The sequence below is a fragment of the Ostrea edulis genome, chromosome 2 (genome assembly GCF_947568905.1).
Source record: "Ostrea edulis chromosome 2, xbOstEdul1.1, whole genome shotgun sequence".
Lineage (NCBI taxonomy): Eukaryota > Metazoa > Mollusca > Bivalvia > Ostreida > Ostreidae > Ostrea > Ostrea edulis.
Genome location: NC_079165.1, coordinates 49867069 through 49888245, shown reverse-complemented (window position 1 = coordinate 49888245; position 21177 = coordinate 49867069). Strand labels below are relative to the sequence as shown.

At 33.8% G+C, this 21177-nt stretch overlaps 1 protein-coding gene across 7 annotated transcripts in view; it reads right to left on the bottom strand.

The window, feature by feature from the left end:
* The window catches only part of LOC125679490 (putative polypeptide N-acetylgalactosaminyltransferase 10), a 213698-nt gene that overhangs the window by 134215 nt on the left and 58306 nt on the right, over window positions 1-21177 (bottom strand). For all 7 annotated transcript variants that reach the window (XM_056154407.1, XM_056154406.1, XM_056154404.1 and 4 more), the window contains one exon: window positions 5045-5222. In XM_056154407.1, the coding sequence (XP_056010382.1) occupies window positions 5045-5222 (178 nt within the window). The remainder of the gene's footprint in view (window positions 1-5044; window positions 5223-21177) is intronic.

Sequence of the window (21177 nt, the reverse complement as noted above, 5' to 3'; positions counted from 1 at the left end):
ATCCATCTTCCCGATTAATCACTATCAAAACATGCTTCGCACTGTCCGATAAGCACCCCGACACAGGCAGACCAGGTAAATTACATCACCCGGATACTATACCATGCGACACAGGTAAACAGCAATGGCTGACTATTGTCCCGATTTCTGATTGGCCAGTTCAGAAATGATGCGGGATTTCAAATTCCCATTGGAAATGGGGGTTTGTTGTTGTAAAATGGGAGATATTTTTAGAAAATCGGGATTTCGGGGTATTTTTGCAATCCCGATCGGGATATCGGGATTTGCCTTTTCAACTGCTTCAAATTGGGAGAATCCCACACAAATCGGGAAAGTTGGCATGTATGATGACACCCCCTTATAGGGACAATTGATTGCGCCCCCTGGGGGGATCCCCTTTCTACCAATCATATTTATCAATTATCTTATTTCAAATCATAACAATTTAATTATCCAATCAACAGTCATATCATTCCCTACTTCAGCATTTCAAATTCTAGATAAGCGTCACTTTGGAAAAATTCATCAAGGGCAAAGGCCACGCAACCTTTCTCAGCAAGGCCACGCAGTTTATGCCATTATACTGTGCCATATTCTATTCCAAACAAGGAATTATTGCAATGTGTCTGTTAAAATTTTGTTTTTATTATATAGTGATGTAGAAGTAGATTAGGTTAACCATGATTTCGTTTTATGTTTTGCTTTATGTAATTATTTTGCCATACGCTTTGGCTTTGCTATGTATAATAAATCATGGTTATTTGCTCAAAACTGGTTGTTTTACTTTAACCTAGACAGTTGAGTGATAAAGGAAATTAATTGTCTATAAAATTGCATCAGGTTCAGTGGCTAGTAGAGTAAAACAATATCTAGATAAAATAATCAACCCTGATCAAACAGGTTTTATTTCCAATAGATATATTGGAGAAAATACAAGGCTTATCTATGATATTATGCATTACACTGAGGAAGAAAATACAGGTGACTCTCGATGACTCGAACTTCAATCTCTCGAAGTTCTCGGTCTCTCAAAGTGAAATCATGGTCCCGACTTTTTTCTCTATATAACAAAGCAAATTTACTATCGATCTCTCGAACGTTCGATCTCTCAAAGTTCTCAATCTCTCGAAGTGAAGTTGAGTCCCATAAAACACATTTCTTTGTTCTTCATTCTCGATCTCTTGAAGTGGTGGTAGCATATACCCACCATTACCCAAGCGTGTAATAATTTCCGCTTGGGCCTTATCTGGATTTTGTTGAATGCCGGAGGGGTAATTAGGTGTTTACATAAGTGAAACATCGCCGGTGCTTCTTTGTGGATTGAGGTGACACACTTGAGTATATATAACTGGCTAATTGGTCAGTTTACACCTTCAGATTTCTTGCAATGGGGTTTTGTTTCGTGATGATTAAAATTATATATAATTCGACTATGAATAAAATCTATACTTTGTTTTGACGTGACAACGAGAGAGTAAATTTTACACATAAGTTAGAGATCTACAGACTGTTAAATTTCACGAGTTTGTTCTTTGTGTAAATTTAAGTTATTCTAAAACATCGTTTTACTCATTCGTTAGAATTTTTGCTTTGGGTAAAGCGACATAACATTGTGCTCTGTTTAGTTTGCAATAGTAAAGTGTCATTGGAACTTGGTTTTGTATGCCTATCTAAGCATGATTAAAGAACAAATAAAAACATAAATTTTGAAAAGTTTTTATTAATGCAAAATAAGGTTTTTCATTTTGATATCAAAGTACCTGACGAATATGAAGGAAAACATGCATGTCAAAACAATATCATATGATCTTGTTGGTATACATTTCCGGTTACTGTAAAATCTTAACCATACCGGCGGACCTTCAATTTCCGAATTTCGATCTCTCGAACTCTCGAAGTTTTATCAAGGTCCTTTGAACTTCGAGTTATTGAGAGTCACCTGTATACCTGGTTTATTATTACTTATCGATTTTGAAAAAGCTTTTGATGCAGTGTCTTGGGAATTTATTCAAAAAGCATCAACTTTCTTGAACTTTGGCAACTATATTTGGAATTGCGTATCATTATTTTGTACAGATATTGCATCTGCTTTAAATCAAGGAAGTAATCTCTCTGAAAAAATCAATATTCAGAGAGGGTGTAGACAAGGTGACCCTTTGTCACCATATATTTTCTTAATTTGTGCAGAAATATTAGCTATTCAGATTAGATTAAACAAAAATATTAAAGGTATTACTTTGCAACAATGTAGAAAAGAAGATTTCCCAGTTGGCTGATGACACTTCACTTATTCTTAATGGCAGTAAAAAATCTCTCTTAGAAACATTGGAAACACTGCAACAATTTTCAGAAATGTCTCGACTTTATATCAATTTTGACAAAACCCATATAGTATGGATTGGATCCAAAAGATTTAGTAATGAAATTTTACTGCATAACTACAAGCTTAAGTGGGGTACTACAAGATTTTTAAAATCTACTAGGAATACATTTTGATGTGGAACTAGAAAAAATAATGCAGCTAAAATATGAACCAAAATGTGTACAGATTAAATCTTTACTAAAACATTGGGAGAAAAGATTTTTTATTCCCATAGAAAAAAATCAGTTATTAAGACATATTGGCTCTGCCCTTATTAAACCATATCTTGATGTCAATCCCAAATCCCTCTGAGCTATATTGTAAAAATTTAGAAAAATTATTTTTCTCTTTCATATGGAATAATTCAACTCACAGAGTAAAAAGAAAGAAGTAATTGTTGAAAAAAATATGAAGATGGGGGATTGAAAATGGTAAATCTAATGTCTTTTATATAATGTCTTTTATAGCTTCAATGAAATTATTTTGGGTAAGACATTTCATTTTCTCAAGCAGAGGTATGGGACTGTTTATTCCCAATTTTCATTTGAACAAATTCATTAACTGTGAGGTTGAATGCATCATCACTTTTTTTAAAAACACTGAAAAATAAATTTTGCATTGATGTATTCAAGTCCTACATTACATTACATAAGTCTTATTGAGGAGTCCACTGTTGCTGCTGATTCACCTCTATTTTATAATCCACAGATTTACATTGGTGGAAAAACCTTTTTAATAAACAAATGTTTAACAGCAACATCTGACTAATTAATGATATTATTAATGAAGATGGTTCGCTTTTTAGTTTTACACATTTTTGTGATATTCATACAAACATTAGGATAATTCTTTTAAGAATACAACAGCATTATCCATGCAGTAAGAGCATGGATAAAAAATTCAGACCTGGATAAAAAATTCAGACCCTGGAAAAAACATCATGAAGCTCACAAGTCCATTAATTATGACAAATACTTACACAATTTTGAAATGTTACAAATCTAAATTTTTCTATGAAATTCTTAATAAAAATAACTTGGTCTCTGCTGGCAAAAAGAAATGGAGTGAGCTTTCTGATGTAGACGACAGGGAATGGAAAATAATCCACAAAATACCCTTCAGAGTGACAAAAGACTGTAAGCTCCACTGGTTTCAGTACAGAATTATAAACAAAATTTTAGCAACAAATTCATTATTGTTCAAAATAAAAAGAATAGATTCTAAATATTGCAACTTTTGTCACTCTGAGGAGGAAACAATATTTTATGGGAATGTGATTGCTTACAACTATTTCTAGTAGAATTCAAACAATTTTTAAAAGATAAGACTGAGCGACAGATAATAATTACAAAGAAATCCTTTATTTAGCTAGTATAGTATTGAAAACAATACTGGTAGTGATATACAAAACACTGTCATTTTATTTCTTAAGTATTATTGTTTATATTGCAAGATGCACTAAAAAACCTTTAAACTTGCCCGCTGCAATACCACAAATGAGATTATTTTATGAAACACACAAATATATTGCATATAAGAATGGGGAAAAGAAAAAATTTGATACTCAATGGAACTTACTATTTACTTATTTAACCAACATGCCTCTGATTTCTCTCTTTTTCTCTCTTTCTCACCATCTCTCTCCACGCACATAATGATAATTATATATTACTTGCTATATTCATGTACTTTATTATGTGTACAAAAACCAATGAAAAAAAAGAAAAGAAAACTACTGAGGGCAGAGATATACGTGTCTCGCTGCACTTCCTGGAAACAATCAAGAGTGTTCAAATGGTATCAGATTTTTGCTCTGCCTGGTGGTTTTAAAGTAACAGTTTTGTTTTGATTATTTGCAGATTTTCACTGATGAAAGTCTGTCTTAGAGAAATTTTTTAATATTTGCCTGAATTATTAACAATGTCCATCTCTCCTACATCCCATACCAAAATGAGTTGCATATTTTGCACAGTCTGTATGTTTTTATGGGTGTGGCTTAATCATGTACGGAACAATTCTTGGACGAAACGGTTTGCATGGAACGGTGAACGGTCTGCACGGAACGCTGAACAGTCTGCACATCAGAATGTTGAACGGTCTGCACGAAACAGTGAACGGGTTGCATGGAACACTAAACGGTCTGCATGAAAAGGTGAACGATAAAATTTGTACATATAATCGTAACGAAATGCTTTGGAGGTGTAATAGCATGCTTCAGGATCTGTAGTATGGATTAATAGAGTTGAACATAAATATAGTATTTCTATCATATATTATGTAAGCTTCATAAATGATTTCATGATCAGACATTATCATAATGGTTCAGTTTCTTTGTATAACATAGTGTCCTTTTAAGAGGAATGTATTTTACAGGAAAAGAAATTAATTAATATCAATTATTTCTGACTCTCTATGTAGGGATTTTTAAAGACACTTGATTGGGAAAAACAATTGAAAATTGGGAAAATATCGGTGATTTCTGAATTGGGAATGAGTCTGGTAACCAGACCCAAAAATAAGCCAGGAAAACCCCCGATTTCATACCTGTGGAACCAAATATAGTAATCTGCAAAATTATGATTCCGTGGAATTAAAAATGTCTAGTTAGGAAAAGAATCTGTTCTCCCAAATAAAACACTGCTCTATCACTTTTCAATTCAAATTTGAACAAATCTAGCATACTTGAATGGTTCAGCTGGATGCTTGAGGTCTTCCTCCAGCAGTGGCAAACGCTTGTAGAAGAATTCCCAATCAAACGCTCCCCTAGCTCCCTCATCTTGAGCTCGATAGGCAAAGTTATCAAAATCAACAACATCAATAAATGGGCAGACAACTGTTTTGTAGTCTTCAGCTATAGGTTCTGTAAAATAAATAAAATACATATATATCTTGATAACAATATCAAGCTGAAACCTAAACTACATGCATATAGTCAGTGTGTGTACACATGCAGGTGATGTGCAGTGAAACATGACGGTACTGAACTTGCACAGAGAAAATAATAATTATTGATAACATTTAAATAACTAAGCGCACTGCTGGCCCCAATATACACAAAACGCCCTTCTGGAACTACATGTATGCATGTCGCATATCTATGCTTGCATACCCTGGGCTAGAAATTAACATAAATTTTCTCAAAGTTCATTTTGGAAAATCCACTTGTTCAATGAAACCACCGTGGTGGTCTAGAGATAAGATTGTTCGCCCCGCATGCGGACAGTCGGGGGTTCGAATTCCAGCCGCAACAGACTTAACGTAGTTCCACACTCCTGTGACGTCATAAGATTTTGCAAAGTCAATGATTTAATGACTTGAACATAAATTTTGTTGGAGTCTTTTTCAATAGTTATTTTAAAAAATTGTCAGCCATAAAATATTTCAAAAGTCTTAGTTATATTTGAATAGTCAATGATATGTTTCAAAATATTGAATCCAAGGACAATAACTCCGTTTTCAATAAATTATTTATCAAGCCCATTATGGAATAGATTTCCTTTATTTTTCACAAACATTTTACCAAGGTGATAAGGAATCATTATCTGTGTCTTTGTGAAATTACATAGAATTTTAATCCATGAGTGATTTTGAATAGCTCAGCTGTATGGTGCCAGACTTCGGTTTTTTATGGGGGTATACATACTCTAGAAGCTATAAATTCGAAATTATTAAGGAAAGGTATGGATTTTTTTCGATAAATAACTATAATAGATGTACATCTACTAATATAAACAGAAAAAATGATATGTAAACCATGCTATAAGGAAACTGTGTCAACATTTATTCGTTTTTTAACATTTTGGAGAACAACGCTAATTCAATAATTCTGCACTTATTATTCTAAAACTTGATGAACATATTGAAAATGACATGTGTTTTAGTTATTGAAATGTTTCTTGATCAATAAATGCAATTAAACAATTTTCTTGTTGTTTTTATTTTAAAATAACGACAAATAACTGTTTCCAATGAATTTCATAAAAATCTACATAGGGGTGCATGACTTCAGTAGTGTCTGTAATGAAAATTAATATGGAAATCCTTAACTAATTTGCATTTTTTCATTACTCTGAATGTTAATTTATTGATTCCAAACAAAAAAATGCTACCTAAACCCCAAAAATCCTGGACTAAGGACCCACCTTAAATTGTTAAAACAGGTATAGTGATAGTTCCAAACATCGCCAAATGCTCGGCATCAGGTGTGGATGTCACGGGTCCTCGGAGATTACCTTAAAAACGGATGTCCCAGATCACAGTAGGTGTGGCACACTAAAGAACCTGGCCTCACTGCTCAATGGCCTTAAGTGCCGAGCATAGGCCTGAATTTGAAGCCCTTCTCCGGTATTACAGTACCCGCAACGTTATTCTTGACATTCCTATCGTGTTCTATTATGCATGTATCCTATCGTATCGTGCGTGTATCCTATCCTATCGTGCATTTATCGTGTTCTATCGTTTATCATGTCAAGAATAATGTTGAGGGTACTGTACATCTCCATATGAGTGAAAAATTCTTGAGAGGGACGTTAAACAAGATACAATCAACAATCAATCTTAAAACACCCATTTGGCACTCCTTTGTAATGTCAGGATAATCTAATTCGTAACTATAAATCTCATTTACCTGTTACAATATTGTCTGAGGCATATATCACACTGTTTCTCATACTTTTGTGATATATAATGTAAGGAATATCAACACATTAAAATATTACGACTTTGATATCAATATGTTTACCATAAACATCTCCCATACGTAGGTAAACACATGTCACGAGGGGATATCTAAGAAGAATACGAAACATCGAAAATAATGGACTGAAAACTTTAAAGTTCCATGATCCACCCCTTGATTTAGGCCTGGTTTAAAAGCAGGATATTAGTGTGCAAAGTTCTGAAGTTGAGAGCCAGTATGACCTGTCGTTGATTGTTACGTCACAATTCTACAGATCCTTCAAGTGCAATTTTTTTTTTAGAATGTTCTTACAATGAGCCAGTCTCTCTCTCTCTCTCTCTCTCTTACCGGAATCCAATAGTTTTTTTTTTAACATATATCGTCAAATTTATTTTCAAAGCTAAGAATATCTTATTTTGCAAATCAAAGAAATATTCTCAAATGAAGTGTTTTCTGGCAAAATTTTAAATATTCGGACATTATGTAATATCATTACCTCCATATAAGTAAGCGCTGGCTCATACTGTGAGCTCTAATGACTAAAGCGCGCAAAATAATCCGAGCTAAATCTAAAACTTTAATGAGAAATTTTTTTTTACACAAATCCCACAAGTCCCTTGTCAAAAATGGCTGAGGTCTCACAAAATCACACCTTGGACTATGATTGTGAACTTACATTGATTATTATCCTAATCTTGTGGTCTCCTAGCTCGAAAATTTAGTGCACCATAAGGCTTAATGTTTAATGAAGTGCAATATGTTTATGAAAGGCAGGGTAAGATGATGTGTGACGTCATGTCTACGTTTGTCATGCGTCATATAATAAGACTGACAGTGGCGGATCTAAATACTTGTCATTTCCATTTGTAAAAGTCATGCCACCGGTGTCATATAATATATTGAACCCCGCTGTAAAATATTTACCCCCTATAAATATTGAACCCAGAGTTCAAAATATCATTGCATGGCCATAATATTTTTAACCTCCTTAAATATATTTACAATTAAAAGACTTAAGAAATGAAACTTATAATTCTTTGTTTGATGCATGTATCAAACGAAACATTGGACGGAAAACTTCATCAATGCACGTAGCGCATTGATGAAAAAGTTTTCCGTCCAATGTTTCATTTGATACATGCATCAAACAAAGAATTATAAGTTTTATTTCTTATCATTTAAATTAATTATGATTTTAAAATAGAACAAGATCTGTTTGTGAAACACAAATGCCCCCGATAATGGCCAATTCCGAAGATGGCCAAGGTCACAAGGGCAAATATCTTGGTACCAGTAGAAAGATCTTGTCAAAAGTGCTCATGTACAATACGAAAGCTCCAATATTTACCAATTAGAAGTTATGACCAATGTAAAAAAAAAATTAAAAGTAGGTCAAATGTCAAGGTCAAAAGGTTCAATACCAACGGAAAGGTCTTGTCACAAGGAATACTCATGTGAAATATCAAAGCTCTATCACTTATTGTTCAAAAGTTATTAGCAAGGTTAAAGTTTCAAAAAGTAGGTCAAACTCCAAGGTCACAGGGTCAAAAATGTTGGTACCCACGGAAAGGTCTGGTCACAAGGAATACTCATGTGAAATATCAAAGCTCTATCACTTACTGTTCAAAAGTTATTAGCAATGTTAAAGTTTCAGACAGAATGACAGACAGGACAAAAACACAATATGCCCCCCGATCTTCAATCTCGGGGGCATAAAAACAAATAGTTTCTCCCATCAAAAAGCTTGAATTAACGTTTTTGAAATGGCGCGTTGGAATACATATATGTAAGAATGAAAACAACAACAAAACAGCATGGCTGTGTGTTCAGGTCAGGTACAGTTACTGTACAAATTAAAGGTGCAATGGTTAAATGCTGAATTATAAATATAAAGGAAGATAACAAGTGGTGACTGGATTTATGCTGCATTATGTTGGAGTCATCAAATTAAAAGTTATTAAATGATTAGGGGTTCAAAACATTATGGTGTTGAAACGAACCTCCTAATTTTTTTTGTGTTTGGTTAAGTTGGGGTGGGGCCAGTTCAAGATATTATGGCTGTGAAATTATTAAACTCCTGAGACTTATATTTAGGAGGGTGTTCAAATGTTAACGTTTCTAATTATAGTGAGATAGAAATTAATTTTTTGAATGGTGGGAGGGGGTTCAAGTTATGGCATTGAAATGTTAACCACTATCCCCTCCCCTTCCCACCCCCAAGGGAACAATTTTTAAAAGTTTTTCAAAATTTTATGGCCATGAAATATTGAACCCCCACAAGATAAGAGAAGGGAGATCAAAATATTATGGCTGTGAAAAGTTTCAATAATGAATAGGGAGGGGTTCAAAATATTATGGCTATTAGTTGGGGAAGTTTTGTCACCCTGTTGTCTTGTTTAAGGAAGAGTATCAAACCCAAAATTCTTAATCACATTCTATAATAACAATGTTTAACCACAAAAAAAGGTGAAATCTTTATATATCCCATTCCATAATAGGTGAGGTCATCGCCGAGGTGATAAGACGTACTTGGAGTAGCTTCTGAGTTAACCCGAACTACTTGTATACTGCATGTGTAGTTATTGTGTAAATTCATAACTTGGATTATATGCAATTAGAGTCACAATGTAGTGGATCAAGTGCTGGATGTAAGCTCAAGTACCAGCTTGTTTAGATCTATACTCAGATCATTTACTGGATCCACTAACTCATTAAATTGCAGTGAGGAAAATCTGCATCTTAATGTACATGTAAATGTACCAAACTTTCTAAGAGAGAGGGCCTACATAGGCTCTGCCTGTTGCCAATCCTGTTGAGTTTCTACAAACATAAATCCACCACAACCTGTGTCTACACATTCAAACAAAGATGTTTTGCACACTCTAACGTCATGTTAGGTCAAAAGGTCATAGGGGAAAAAATCTTACATCCGGGTCCTTTGTCATTGTGAAACAGCGAATGACGACGGCTGCTCAGCAACATTTTACTGGTAAGACATAGTTTGTTTAAACATGTAAGATGATAAAAATATAACATTCTTTCAAAATACAATTTAAAGTTACCACTAAGAGTTGCAGATTAGAATGTTTCATTCACATTTGTTTAATTTGAGCTGGTGAAGTATAGGTTGTTTATGTCTGCTCGCGCTCGCTGCTTTCACTTGCGATGTTTTCTATCGAATTAAATAGCTCTCTAAAATTAACCCAGTGAAGTAGTACATTGCATAGAGAAGTGATAACAGTTCAATAATTTTATTGACAATGTGTCTTTTTTGTTATAAAATGACAGAGTCGTTTGATTTTTCGAGGTGACGTAAGTCAGCCTCGTATGTCAGACCCCAGCTTCAATGGCGCCCTGTTTTAATCACTACCATTTGCGAAATCACTTTGATTTTTAATGTAAGAAATTTGTTGTCACATATGCTAATGCAACGTAAAAGCTGTCACAATTCACTTTGAGATTGATATAGGATCCATATGTTTACCCTCTACGATAAGCGAGTTAAATAAGAATTTATGAAATCGCAATTTTTATCCCTTCGATATGAAACAAAGTCCACACATCAAAAGGAATCGCGAATTAGTGTTTAGGTTTGTAAACAAGATCAAAATTATTTGTCGTTTGCCAACATTTTATTCCACGATCTTAGAAAAACAGAATTGGACTGTAGGAAACGATTTGCATTGCTTCTGTATTCATTCGCATTTTCACATATAGACGGGGAAAACATGATCTATTTTTCTCTAGGAATTCTGGGTAAACAGCTGTCTCCTCTTATGTCTGAAAATTATGTTAATTAGCCGATTTATCGCCTATCAAAAAATAGTTCACATTGATACTATGTTCCATTTTTATTAAACTGTTATATATAAATTCTGTTTTATGTCAGATTGAAGAAGTCTTCCTTGTATGTGATCTGTTGTATTTATCAAGCAGAAATTGTGTGTAATTAGAATTTTAATATTAAACTCTGCACTATTTCTCTGTATCCATACACGCCACGCTATCCTGTTTATCAACAAGGAGAAAACGTCTTGCCTGAGAGAACTGATATATTCTTGCCAACGCATTAACTCAAGGTAATTATCTGAAACCCAATGTGTTAATTTCGTACAATTTTACCAAAATATTTCTTTTGGACGCATTTTTTGAGATTTTAATACTAAATCTGGGTGTAAACATGTAATCTTCGATCGAAAGGGCCGAGCGCCATTTCCCGCGCTCTTTCATGGTCAAGTCAGATAGCTGTAAACATTGATTAAGAAATATAAATGAACATGTTTTTGTGAATATATTTGTTATTCAAGAAAAGAACTCCATTGGAAGTAATATATTGGAAATCAAGTTTACATTTCTTTGTCACGAAATATGATTTATCTCAAGAGTTGAATGAATTATCTCAAGAGTTGACACTTGTTTTCAAGAGTTGATATTTCAAGAGTGGAAATTTTCTTGGACTGGTTTAACTTTGACTCAAGAATTGAATGAGTTATTTCAAGAGTTGACAGTTGTTGTCGTCATCAGATATGAAGGGTAGCAAAAAAAGAAAAAAATCATGATTTTGATAGTCATCAAAGGGAGAGCCCAAAATCTGTCAAAAAAAAGAAAAAGTCACAATGTAAGAAAAGATCCCATAATTTTGAAATGCGTGTCTGCCAACTTTCATCAAGGGTCAGAAACTTTCTCAGAATATAGCAGAGGTAAACAATGTGTAGCAAATTCACTTGTGTGCATTGCATTTAATGCAGTTAACCAAAAATTGTTTGGAGATTGGGATGCGAATGATATTCATTTTGTTCTCGAAAAAGGTGATGTTTTATACAAGCATGTAAGACAGGCCATGTGTCTGCTTTACCAGTTTATGCAGGGGAAATACAATCAATTTTGTTCATATGAACTCTTTTAAGCGGAAATACCCAAGAATTAGTGAAAATTTTGTCACATTTTTTTTTTTACAAATCTCAACAACAACCACAGAGTAAAAAACACTGCAACTTATGTGAAACCTTCGTTTCATAGTGTTGATTCAATATGTTCAAGTAATAACCCCCAGGGGTAGGGTATGCCAACAATTGGGGATCAATACTTTACAATGAAATATATAGGATTTTAAAAAAAAATCTTCTCAAGAACAACAAAGGCATCATTAAAAATATTGATATGGAAGCATCCTTAGTTAGTCTAGATTCAAGTTTGTCTTAGTTACGACTCCAAGGGGTTAGATGGGACCACATTTTTAAAAATCTTCCTACTAAGCACATCCTTGGTAGGTCAGATGTGCATTGTGGCCTATGGGCCTCTTCCTCACATATAGCTTAATTATGCTTGCTACTCAGTTTTAGAATGTTTCAACAGTTAACACATTTCATTACCTCAAATTGAAGGTATAACATATGCTTCTGGATTACAAATAATACCATCCAACATATTATATCCTTCATTTAATTCGATCTTGCATTAGAATCCATGCCATTCACTGCCAAACGTCACCTCATTTCAGTACCTTCAGTACTTTGATTAAGATTTATCGGCGTACCCCCCCCCCCCTCCCTTTTCTCTCTCACTTCTGTGGTATGCAGTACTGAGTAGTAATTAAGTTTGAATCTATGAATTAAGTCACCCCTCACACAATTAAGGATTTTGAAGTAAGTTTTAAGAGTTTTGTTTTTTAAGTGTCTATCAGCATGACTGTCGTGCCAATAATTCTAATTAGAGCTCCTATCCGGCCGCACGATATTCTTTTCCCAATTATGAATTTCTTCTACTTGCCTGTGAGACGGAGTTAGAGATATATTTAATTTGTATGATTTTAAATCTTATAAGCTTCTGACAATTTAAAAAAAATCAAACGAGATGTCTACACAATTATTCAATTTACCTCTAACTTTGACAAATGACCAGTTCAAAGTTCATTTCTCTATGTAATAACATATGTAGGCCTATATATATTAAAGCTAGACACTTTATTACAAATAATAAGGATACTAATTATAAACCAGGCAATTTAGGTTGTGGGTCACCACCCAATACCCAACTGTTAGTCAATCCATTTTCAGCAGTCTGATTTAAACCACCGCCTTCTCTTTACGAGTGTAAAGAGAAAGGGGTGTATAAGACGAGTGTAAGAAAAAGGAGGGGGGTGGTTGGTTGGTTAATAGACGATTCTAAGAAAGGAGGGTTTGTATTATTGTAAGGAGATGGGGGTGTATTTGACGAGTGTAAGGAGAGAAGGGGGTTGGAAAAGCCCTGAATTATTCCTGACTTTCACTAACTATGTAGACTACAAGTGTTTTTCAAAATTTGTCGTCGGTCGTCGTGCGTATAAGCTCGCCCCTTTTTAGTAAAATTTTCTTTTAAAAAATATTATCTGTATAGATCGTAGTAGTTGTCAATAATTATATTTTGTAACAACCCCCCCCCCCCCTAGAAAAGGAATGCTACGATGTGCCTGGATAATACTGCTGTGATTTGTTGTAATGCATTATAATCTATTCTCTTTGTAAAATTACCATTAATAATAATTAAATACCCCCTCCCCCTAAAAACATCACGATACAATGGGTCCAGTAGTCGGTAGAGGGGTGTTATCGAAATTTTACATTTTTGTGCAATTCAGAATTAAGATTTTTAAGTGTAAAAATTATTGTTTTATTATGAAATGGAATCTTCAAACATGGGTATGAAAGTCAACATTAGTGCCAATAAATAGTTTCTCTTAGAAATTCTAGAAAGGAACTTTTCCATAAAAGATATACTAAAGTAAACTTTTGGTCCTCTTTACCTATTATGTAAACAAATTGTATCATAATATAAGGGATAAATCATAAACTTTGGGGAAAAAAGCATTATACATCGTTGATTTGTCAAAAAGGCTGCGTCCATGATTACGTCGTTTTTTTCACTATGACCTTTGACACGCATATATAATTAGGTAATTAAATATGGCGGCACCGAGTGTGCAAAACATCTATTGGGCACAATAAATTATTCCTCTCAGAAACCTGCTGCCACCTCTAAAAACCAACAAAGTGATATAATACATGTATATACCCCCTGTGGCAGAAGCAGATGTACGTGTGGGTGGGTGTTGTCCTCAAATAGCCATGTTTATTTAATTTTGCATAATTAATCATTATTTATGTTTGATATTTGTTTGTTTTTGTTTAATAAATATATGAGAAAAGGGCCCTTAAATTATCCTTCGACGTCACAATTCACAGAAAACGACGTCAAAGTTGGTGAACTTGAAACGTCAAAATCGCGGCAACATAAAAAAAAATATGAGTTTGTTGGTTGTATTTGCTTACATTCTGGATGCATTAATTATATAAATAATTACATGGCAGTTCCAACAAAGAATATGTATATGTCCGAAAAGAATTCTAGTTTGATATTACATGTCATTAATTTCATTGGACGGGTACAAATACCTGTGTTAGTTAATACATACATGTATGTAGCACAGTCTAGTAAATACGTACGGGTTTTCAAATGAAAATGTTATACATGTACACCACGCAAATTTGTTCATATGCTGAATCGTACTGATATTTGTCAATTACGTGTACCGTAGTGCATATTGTTCATAGTTTTGATGCACCTTTAATTTTAGATTAAATATATACATGTATTTATATTCATACAGTATTTGATTTATCTCACATTTACAGATCTATGTACAGTCCTGTATATACTTGTACCGTACATACACATAAAAACTAATCGAAGGAATCGATCTATTTTCCAAACATACTGATATGCTATATGGAGCTGTAAATTAGATTTCTGATAATCCACCATTTTAATTCAATTTGAGACAAACATTTCAGCCTTTTCAGGTCAAATAATGATAGTACAGTTACTAATTATTTAGTGGAAGTTTTATGTCTAGGGCCCAAAAGGTGTAGTATTGTATGTACTTTACATGATTAAACACAACTTAATAACGGATATCATGTACTTTGATTTCAGCTTATAATGAGAAAAATTAAGAAAAAGCGCTTACAATTTACCATGAAGTCACAAAGTACGGGTGGGTGGGTGTTACCAAGAAGTTAGCTAATATTATTGACAAGGTGTAGTATTGTATGTACTTTACATGATTAAACACAACTTAATAACGGATATCATGTACTTTGATTTCAGCTTATAATGAGAAAAATTAAGAAAAAGCGCTTACAATTTACCATGAAGTCACAAAGTACGGGTGGGTGGGTGTTACCAAGAAGTTAGCTAATATTATTGACAAGCCCCCCCCCCCCCCCCCCCCCCCCCAAAAACTCAGATGGATCCCCCCCCCCCCGCACCCCCCCCCCCCCCAAAAACTCAGATGGATTGTACTTTGTCCAAACTTCAAAATCCGGGGGAATCACTATATAGATCTTGTTTTAATGTAAAAATGACTATGCATGTAAAAATAACGGGAAATGAACGTTCTGAAAACAAGGGGGACAACCTACCATTGCATAAGGACCGTAGGGCTCTTGTTGGAGTATTATGTATAAGATTTTTTCGTTGTGCATGATACTGGCATGAAGCCTGTGAAAAATAAACTCCCAAGTCACATGGCAACAATGGACTCGCCCTTTCATTTCCACACATGATTTTCCAATACAGTGAATACGGATTGCCACTCCCTGCAGTACCCTATGTCAAATATACAGTCTAAACCCCATGTAGTTCTTTTGCCAGCATCCTAGAAAAAGATATGATTTTTCACAAGATACGATTCTGTCTGTGAGGGGAGCAATGGTAGATATGTTATAATTCTTGTTAGCTGCAGAACTGTTGCTAAATTTATGTTTATTGGTAAAGTTCTACAAGTTTAAAAAGAGTAATTACTTAAATTATATCTTTAAAAAGTTGCTATGGTGTCTTGAAGATATTGACAGAATAGAAAAAGAATCATATCAAGATTCAGGTGGAAATCTGAATTTAAGTCAAAACCCTCTTTCGATCCACTTCGCCTCCCCAATGTCAAATACATGTACTTGCTGACGCACCTGTGCATGCATGTCTATGTAAAGTTTTACTATTTCACTCACACAAATAATAAATGCAACGTGTGAACAGCGCATATTCATACATAGCCGCTTACATGTACGTGTTTCGATTTACTACTGCATGTCTGATGGTTACCCTGCCATATTGTAAAACATTGTAACAATATCCTTGGTGTAAATTATGATGCAAACAAAACAACAAAAAATGTAGAAGGGTAGGGCTGTCAACAATTTATGTTTTCCTTACATTAAAATCGCCCGTCTCAGATCTAATGTTTGTCTAAAATGTAAATCTATTCGATGTCGCTTGATGGTCACTGTCTCAATGGAGGAGAAACTGACAATATACGTCTGGTGAAAAATTTTTAAGGTACAGTCATATACAAAAGTAAAAACTTCTTCACATGCTTCAAAACACATTCAAATTACCACATCATATGTGAATGCTGTATTTCCGTTTGAATTCTTTTTTTTGTTCACACGACTTTTTTTTAACTTGGAAAACGGTTTCTAAGTATTACAATCGATATATTGCAAAATAACGAAATGTATTTTTTTTAATTTGAAATATAATTCCATGGTATGAAGTTCCAGATATAAAAATATCTCTGTACCTCGACACGCAGTTTACTATGAATGTGTAAACCTCACTAGAGAGAATAGCACGTATACGTACGCGCCGTCCGATGCCTCTTGCTCCAACCAACTGTCTCGGGTTCATTAAACCTTGAATTTCTCCCCAAACATCTAGACAAGAGGGACCCTCTAGTTCACAACACCAAGAAAAAATCACCTTTTCAGGGCATGTATGGTGAAAATAGTACAATCGTTACCTTATTCATGAAGACTATAAGAACTGCGTTGATGGTTCAAATGCCATCCCATGGCCCTAACACTCTTTTATTCATGATACATCATACAGATGTCATATCGATTCGCGATAGTTGTGCAGGTTAAATAATACAATACTTTCTCTGTAATTAATCGATAAACACATTTTGTATTGGGTAGCGCTCTTTTGCATCAAGTCTGATTCTTTCATTTTATTAGATCAGAATAAAAATTGCTACGTTATGCATACTTTCGTTGTTGCACTTTGGTCGGACCGTATAAAGATTTCATTAGCCTGACCATATCTAAAAAGCCTTGCAGATAGATATACTGATTCTCATACATTTATTGGTATCTCTCAACAACAATAGTTTTAGTGCTTTATTTACAGGGTTTTATCCAGCATTTAGTTGTTACTACCCATTTTTTATTTAAGGGGAATTTTTGAGAATGTAGTCATGAGTTTCCAGGGAATGGGGATATCCATGGAATATAATATCCACAGATTGATTATAACAGCCACATAAAGTGATTGATTACTCATTTTATCTATATTGTAAGTCTGACAATTGTAGAAAATGACTTAGAATATCAAAAAAATTATTTTTGTTAAAAATTCTTTTCCAATTTTGTGAAGTTTCTACAAATGAAGGGGATTTTTTTTATCTGTGGAAGGGGAAATATCCATTTGTTGCCAAGGGGGAAAGGTACCTTTTACCGGTAGTAAAAACAACCTAGATAAATCCTTGATTTAGTTAAAATCTAGTTTACATTTGCGTTAGACAATGATTCTCTTTCAAACCTGGTAAGATCAGTGTAGAGTGAAATGCACCGCGTAGTCATTGTTCACAAAACCTTCCTGTAGTGGAACTGGAATACACCAGTTTGTTTCTGAGAAGTTTTGTCATCTGTTGGGTATTTCAAAGTGTGCTACTTCGAAATTTTGACTTTCATTTCCGTTGAATGACGAAAAGCTCATTATATTGTGTCGAAACACAGCTGTTGATATATTTTACAGGACACTACCGCAGGTTTTAGCTAAAGGTCAGATAACTATATATCTGATTAAATACAAAATTGATTTAAGCAATGAACTTATATTATATTATCATGAATTAAATTCATAAGACAAAGATACATGTACTGTCAGGTAAGATCGTTTGTAAAAGATCCAGTCAAAGATGAATTCTCGCCGACAAGTAATGTCACTGAACTATTATATTTATTTACTATTTAACCTTAAATTTATTCATTAATTTATGCATATTTGTGTTGAAAGTGAGTTCTAAACACATACGTAAAATGATTGCGTAAATGTGAAATTAATCGGGAAAGGTAAAATTGATGCTGCGTTATTTCCGTGCGAATTCGCCGGTATTCAGGTCGTTGGAAATTGAAATATTACCATTTCTATATTATGTTTCTTTTTCCCCATAATATAAGATCAAATATTTGTGTTTGAAATGAACATATGACAGTAATTATAATTGATTTCATGGACACACAATATAATCAGCATAATATTATATGACGTTACAATTTCTTTACGTTGACGTTTCTAATATTTTTACTGATGTGTCTCAAAAATTGTCATTAAAACGTTAAATAACGTAATATCAGCATAAATTTGGTATTTTTTTGAACAGAAAATGATACATAATAAAATTCTAGGAAAAACGAAAACTGTGAAATTTTTACCATAAGGGCCCTTTTCTCATGACGCCAGTCATATATAGATCGATAGAATTGTTAAGTTTTTCCTTTCAGGATTCCCTAAGGCCTAATCTATATAATTATATATACAAAGCATCCAGAGGAATCCCCAACATTCCAATAGAAAGTAGTTCCGGCCATTTATTTTTTTTCGTTGGATACAATATTCCAATAATTTTTCAACCAATGAAAATGCGTGTAACATGTAAAATTAAATGATTATATTTTCCTTTACGCTGTATGCTGTTAGATCTGCTCGTTGCACAAACAGGATACTGGTCAGATATAGCTATGAGGGGTACCTGAATTTCACAAATATGATCAGGATGGGTAGTGCAGAAATAATCAATAAGTGTACATAACGTGTTAGTAATTCTAGTAAGTGTGTTAATTAATTTAGTCCAAATTCTCCAAGTGTAGATGTCCAGGATAGAGAAGGGTCTTTTAACAAATTAACATTAAAGTCACCTGTAAGTATGATTTCTTGGTCATCACAGCAGGAGGATAGTTTATCTCCATCACTAGGTCCTCCACCCAGCAGGATCGAGGGTGCAGATGGTGGGCGGTATGTGGAACAATAGAAAATAAGTTTTTTGTTTTTAAAATTGATTTCTAACCATACTGTCTCGATGTTGCTGATTTCTAAATCCTTTTTACGTTTATAGGATAGATTATCCGAGATGTAAATAGTTAATCCACCACCTGCCTTATGTTGCCTATCTTTTCTTTCAAATATATAGCCATCTATTTGCAAATCGGAATCACTAATTTGATCATTTAAAAATGAGTCAAAGACTCAATTGGCCGGGTTGCAATATTTAGAGTAAATAATTTGGGTAGGGATTTATTTGGTGGTAGTTATCTGTTGCCCCGCTCGACTTACTGCTAATAATGCAGTCACGGACAACGACATGTCTCTTACTGTTACTGTGAATAGTCACATTTCCACGTATGAAAGATGTACACTCGGTTGTGGTGAAATAGGACAATGGATGTCTAGAAATTGTGGACGTTGCTGGCTTATTGGCCTCACAAATTCTGCAAAACATTTTGCCATCACGAAAATTTCCTCCGCCATTTCAGGACTGGGGTTCTTCCTTTACTTTTGCATTTCTCTTTAGACATTGCTACGCCATCTTTTGATGCAGAACTTTCCCCGTGTGATTCTTGAATTTCTTTGTTACATGTACAAGGCTGAGGATTCTGTTTTTTACTATTGATAAATCCCAAGTGCTCTAAACCTTGTTTTCCCGCCATCTTGATTGTTTTGACCGAGACTAAAAATATTTATTCAGACTTCCGATCCCGATTCTAAAATTTTACTGGTTGCCCAAATTTTCTTCACTCGCGAAAATGCGACTTAATTATAATCTCTAGTCGCAAAATTTATTTTCTGGTCGCAAATGCGACCGTTTTACTCGCAACTTGGAGCACTGCTGATATATGTACTATTAAGTAATAATAACTAAAATGAACAATAACTTCAGGTGCTTGAATTGTATATGATTATATGATAAAGAAACAGAATTTCTCTATTTATATTGCAAATTTACAACTCATGTCCAGAAAATTTGACATTCATATATAATTGAATTTTTCCTCAGAGGTAGTGCAACTAAATTTAACCACAAAAGATAATCTCATTTACCTTTTTCAAGTTGAACTCTATTTTTAGTAACAACTTTTTGCTGTAGCGCCCATATTCGACAAAGGTCAGACTTCAAAAAACCTAGTGCATAACTTCAATATATATACTTACTTTCTGCAAAGTTTCAAGGTTGTACATAAAAAACTGTAGGAGGAGTTGATTTCACAAAATTTCCCCAACCGGCCACCCGTCCACCCGCCCGCCCGACCGCACTTCACCATACTATAGACCGGATTTGCACTTCGTGCAACCCGGCCAAAAATGACTCGCACAGTCCCAGTACAATCTAAAATTGTCCATTGTATCATGCTACATCATCAATCGATCTATATAGAGCTCAAAAAGTGACATAATTCATTATTTGTTAAAATCTTACGAGATACTTGGTTTTATTCTTACATCTGACCCGTTGTAATAAAAAAATATACATAGTACATGGAAAATTTAGCATGTATGATTGATGCCTTGCTTAATTTTTATGATGTGAGTAAATGATAATGAATGATTTTTTGGCACCAAAATATTGTTTTTCTACATTTGTTTACATACAAACACTAAAACTGCTTAATTTGAATAAAAGAATGATAAATATGTTTGATATATCTAAATTGTACCTAAATGATTTATCTTAATATATATGACTTTGCAATAGAAATAAAACTAAGTCAAATTTCATGAAAATATCTATTTCATTTTTACCTGTATGGCTTTTCATATATACTTTTTAGCATTGGCGCTAATTACGTATTCTAGATAACAAAAATAACCAGGCGATATTTTCAGAACGATTCATAAGGATTGGACTTGGAATTAACAAAATAATATATATTATTCAAAATGCTTCGGTCTATTTTTAGAAAAATTGAAATTCTGCATTATTACCATACTGAAACTTACCAATAACATAAACTTTAATTCAAAATATATTGTCTGACTAAACAAC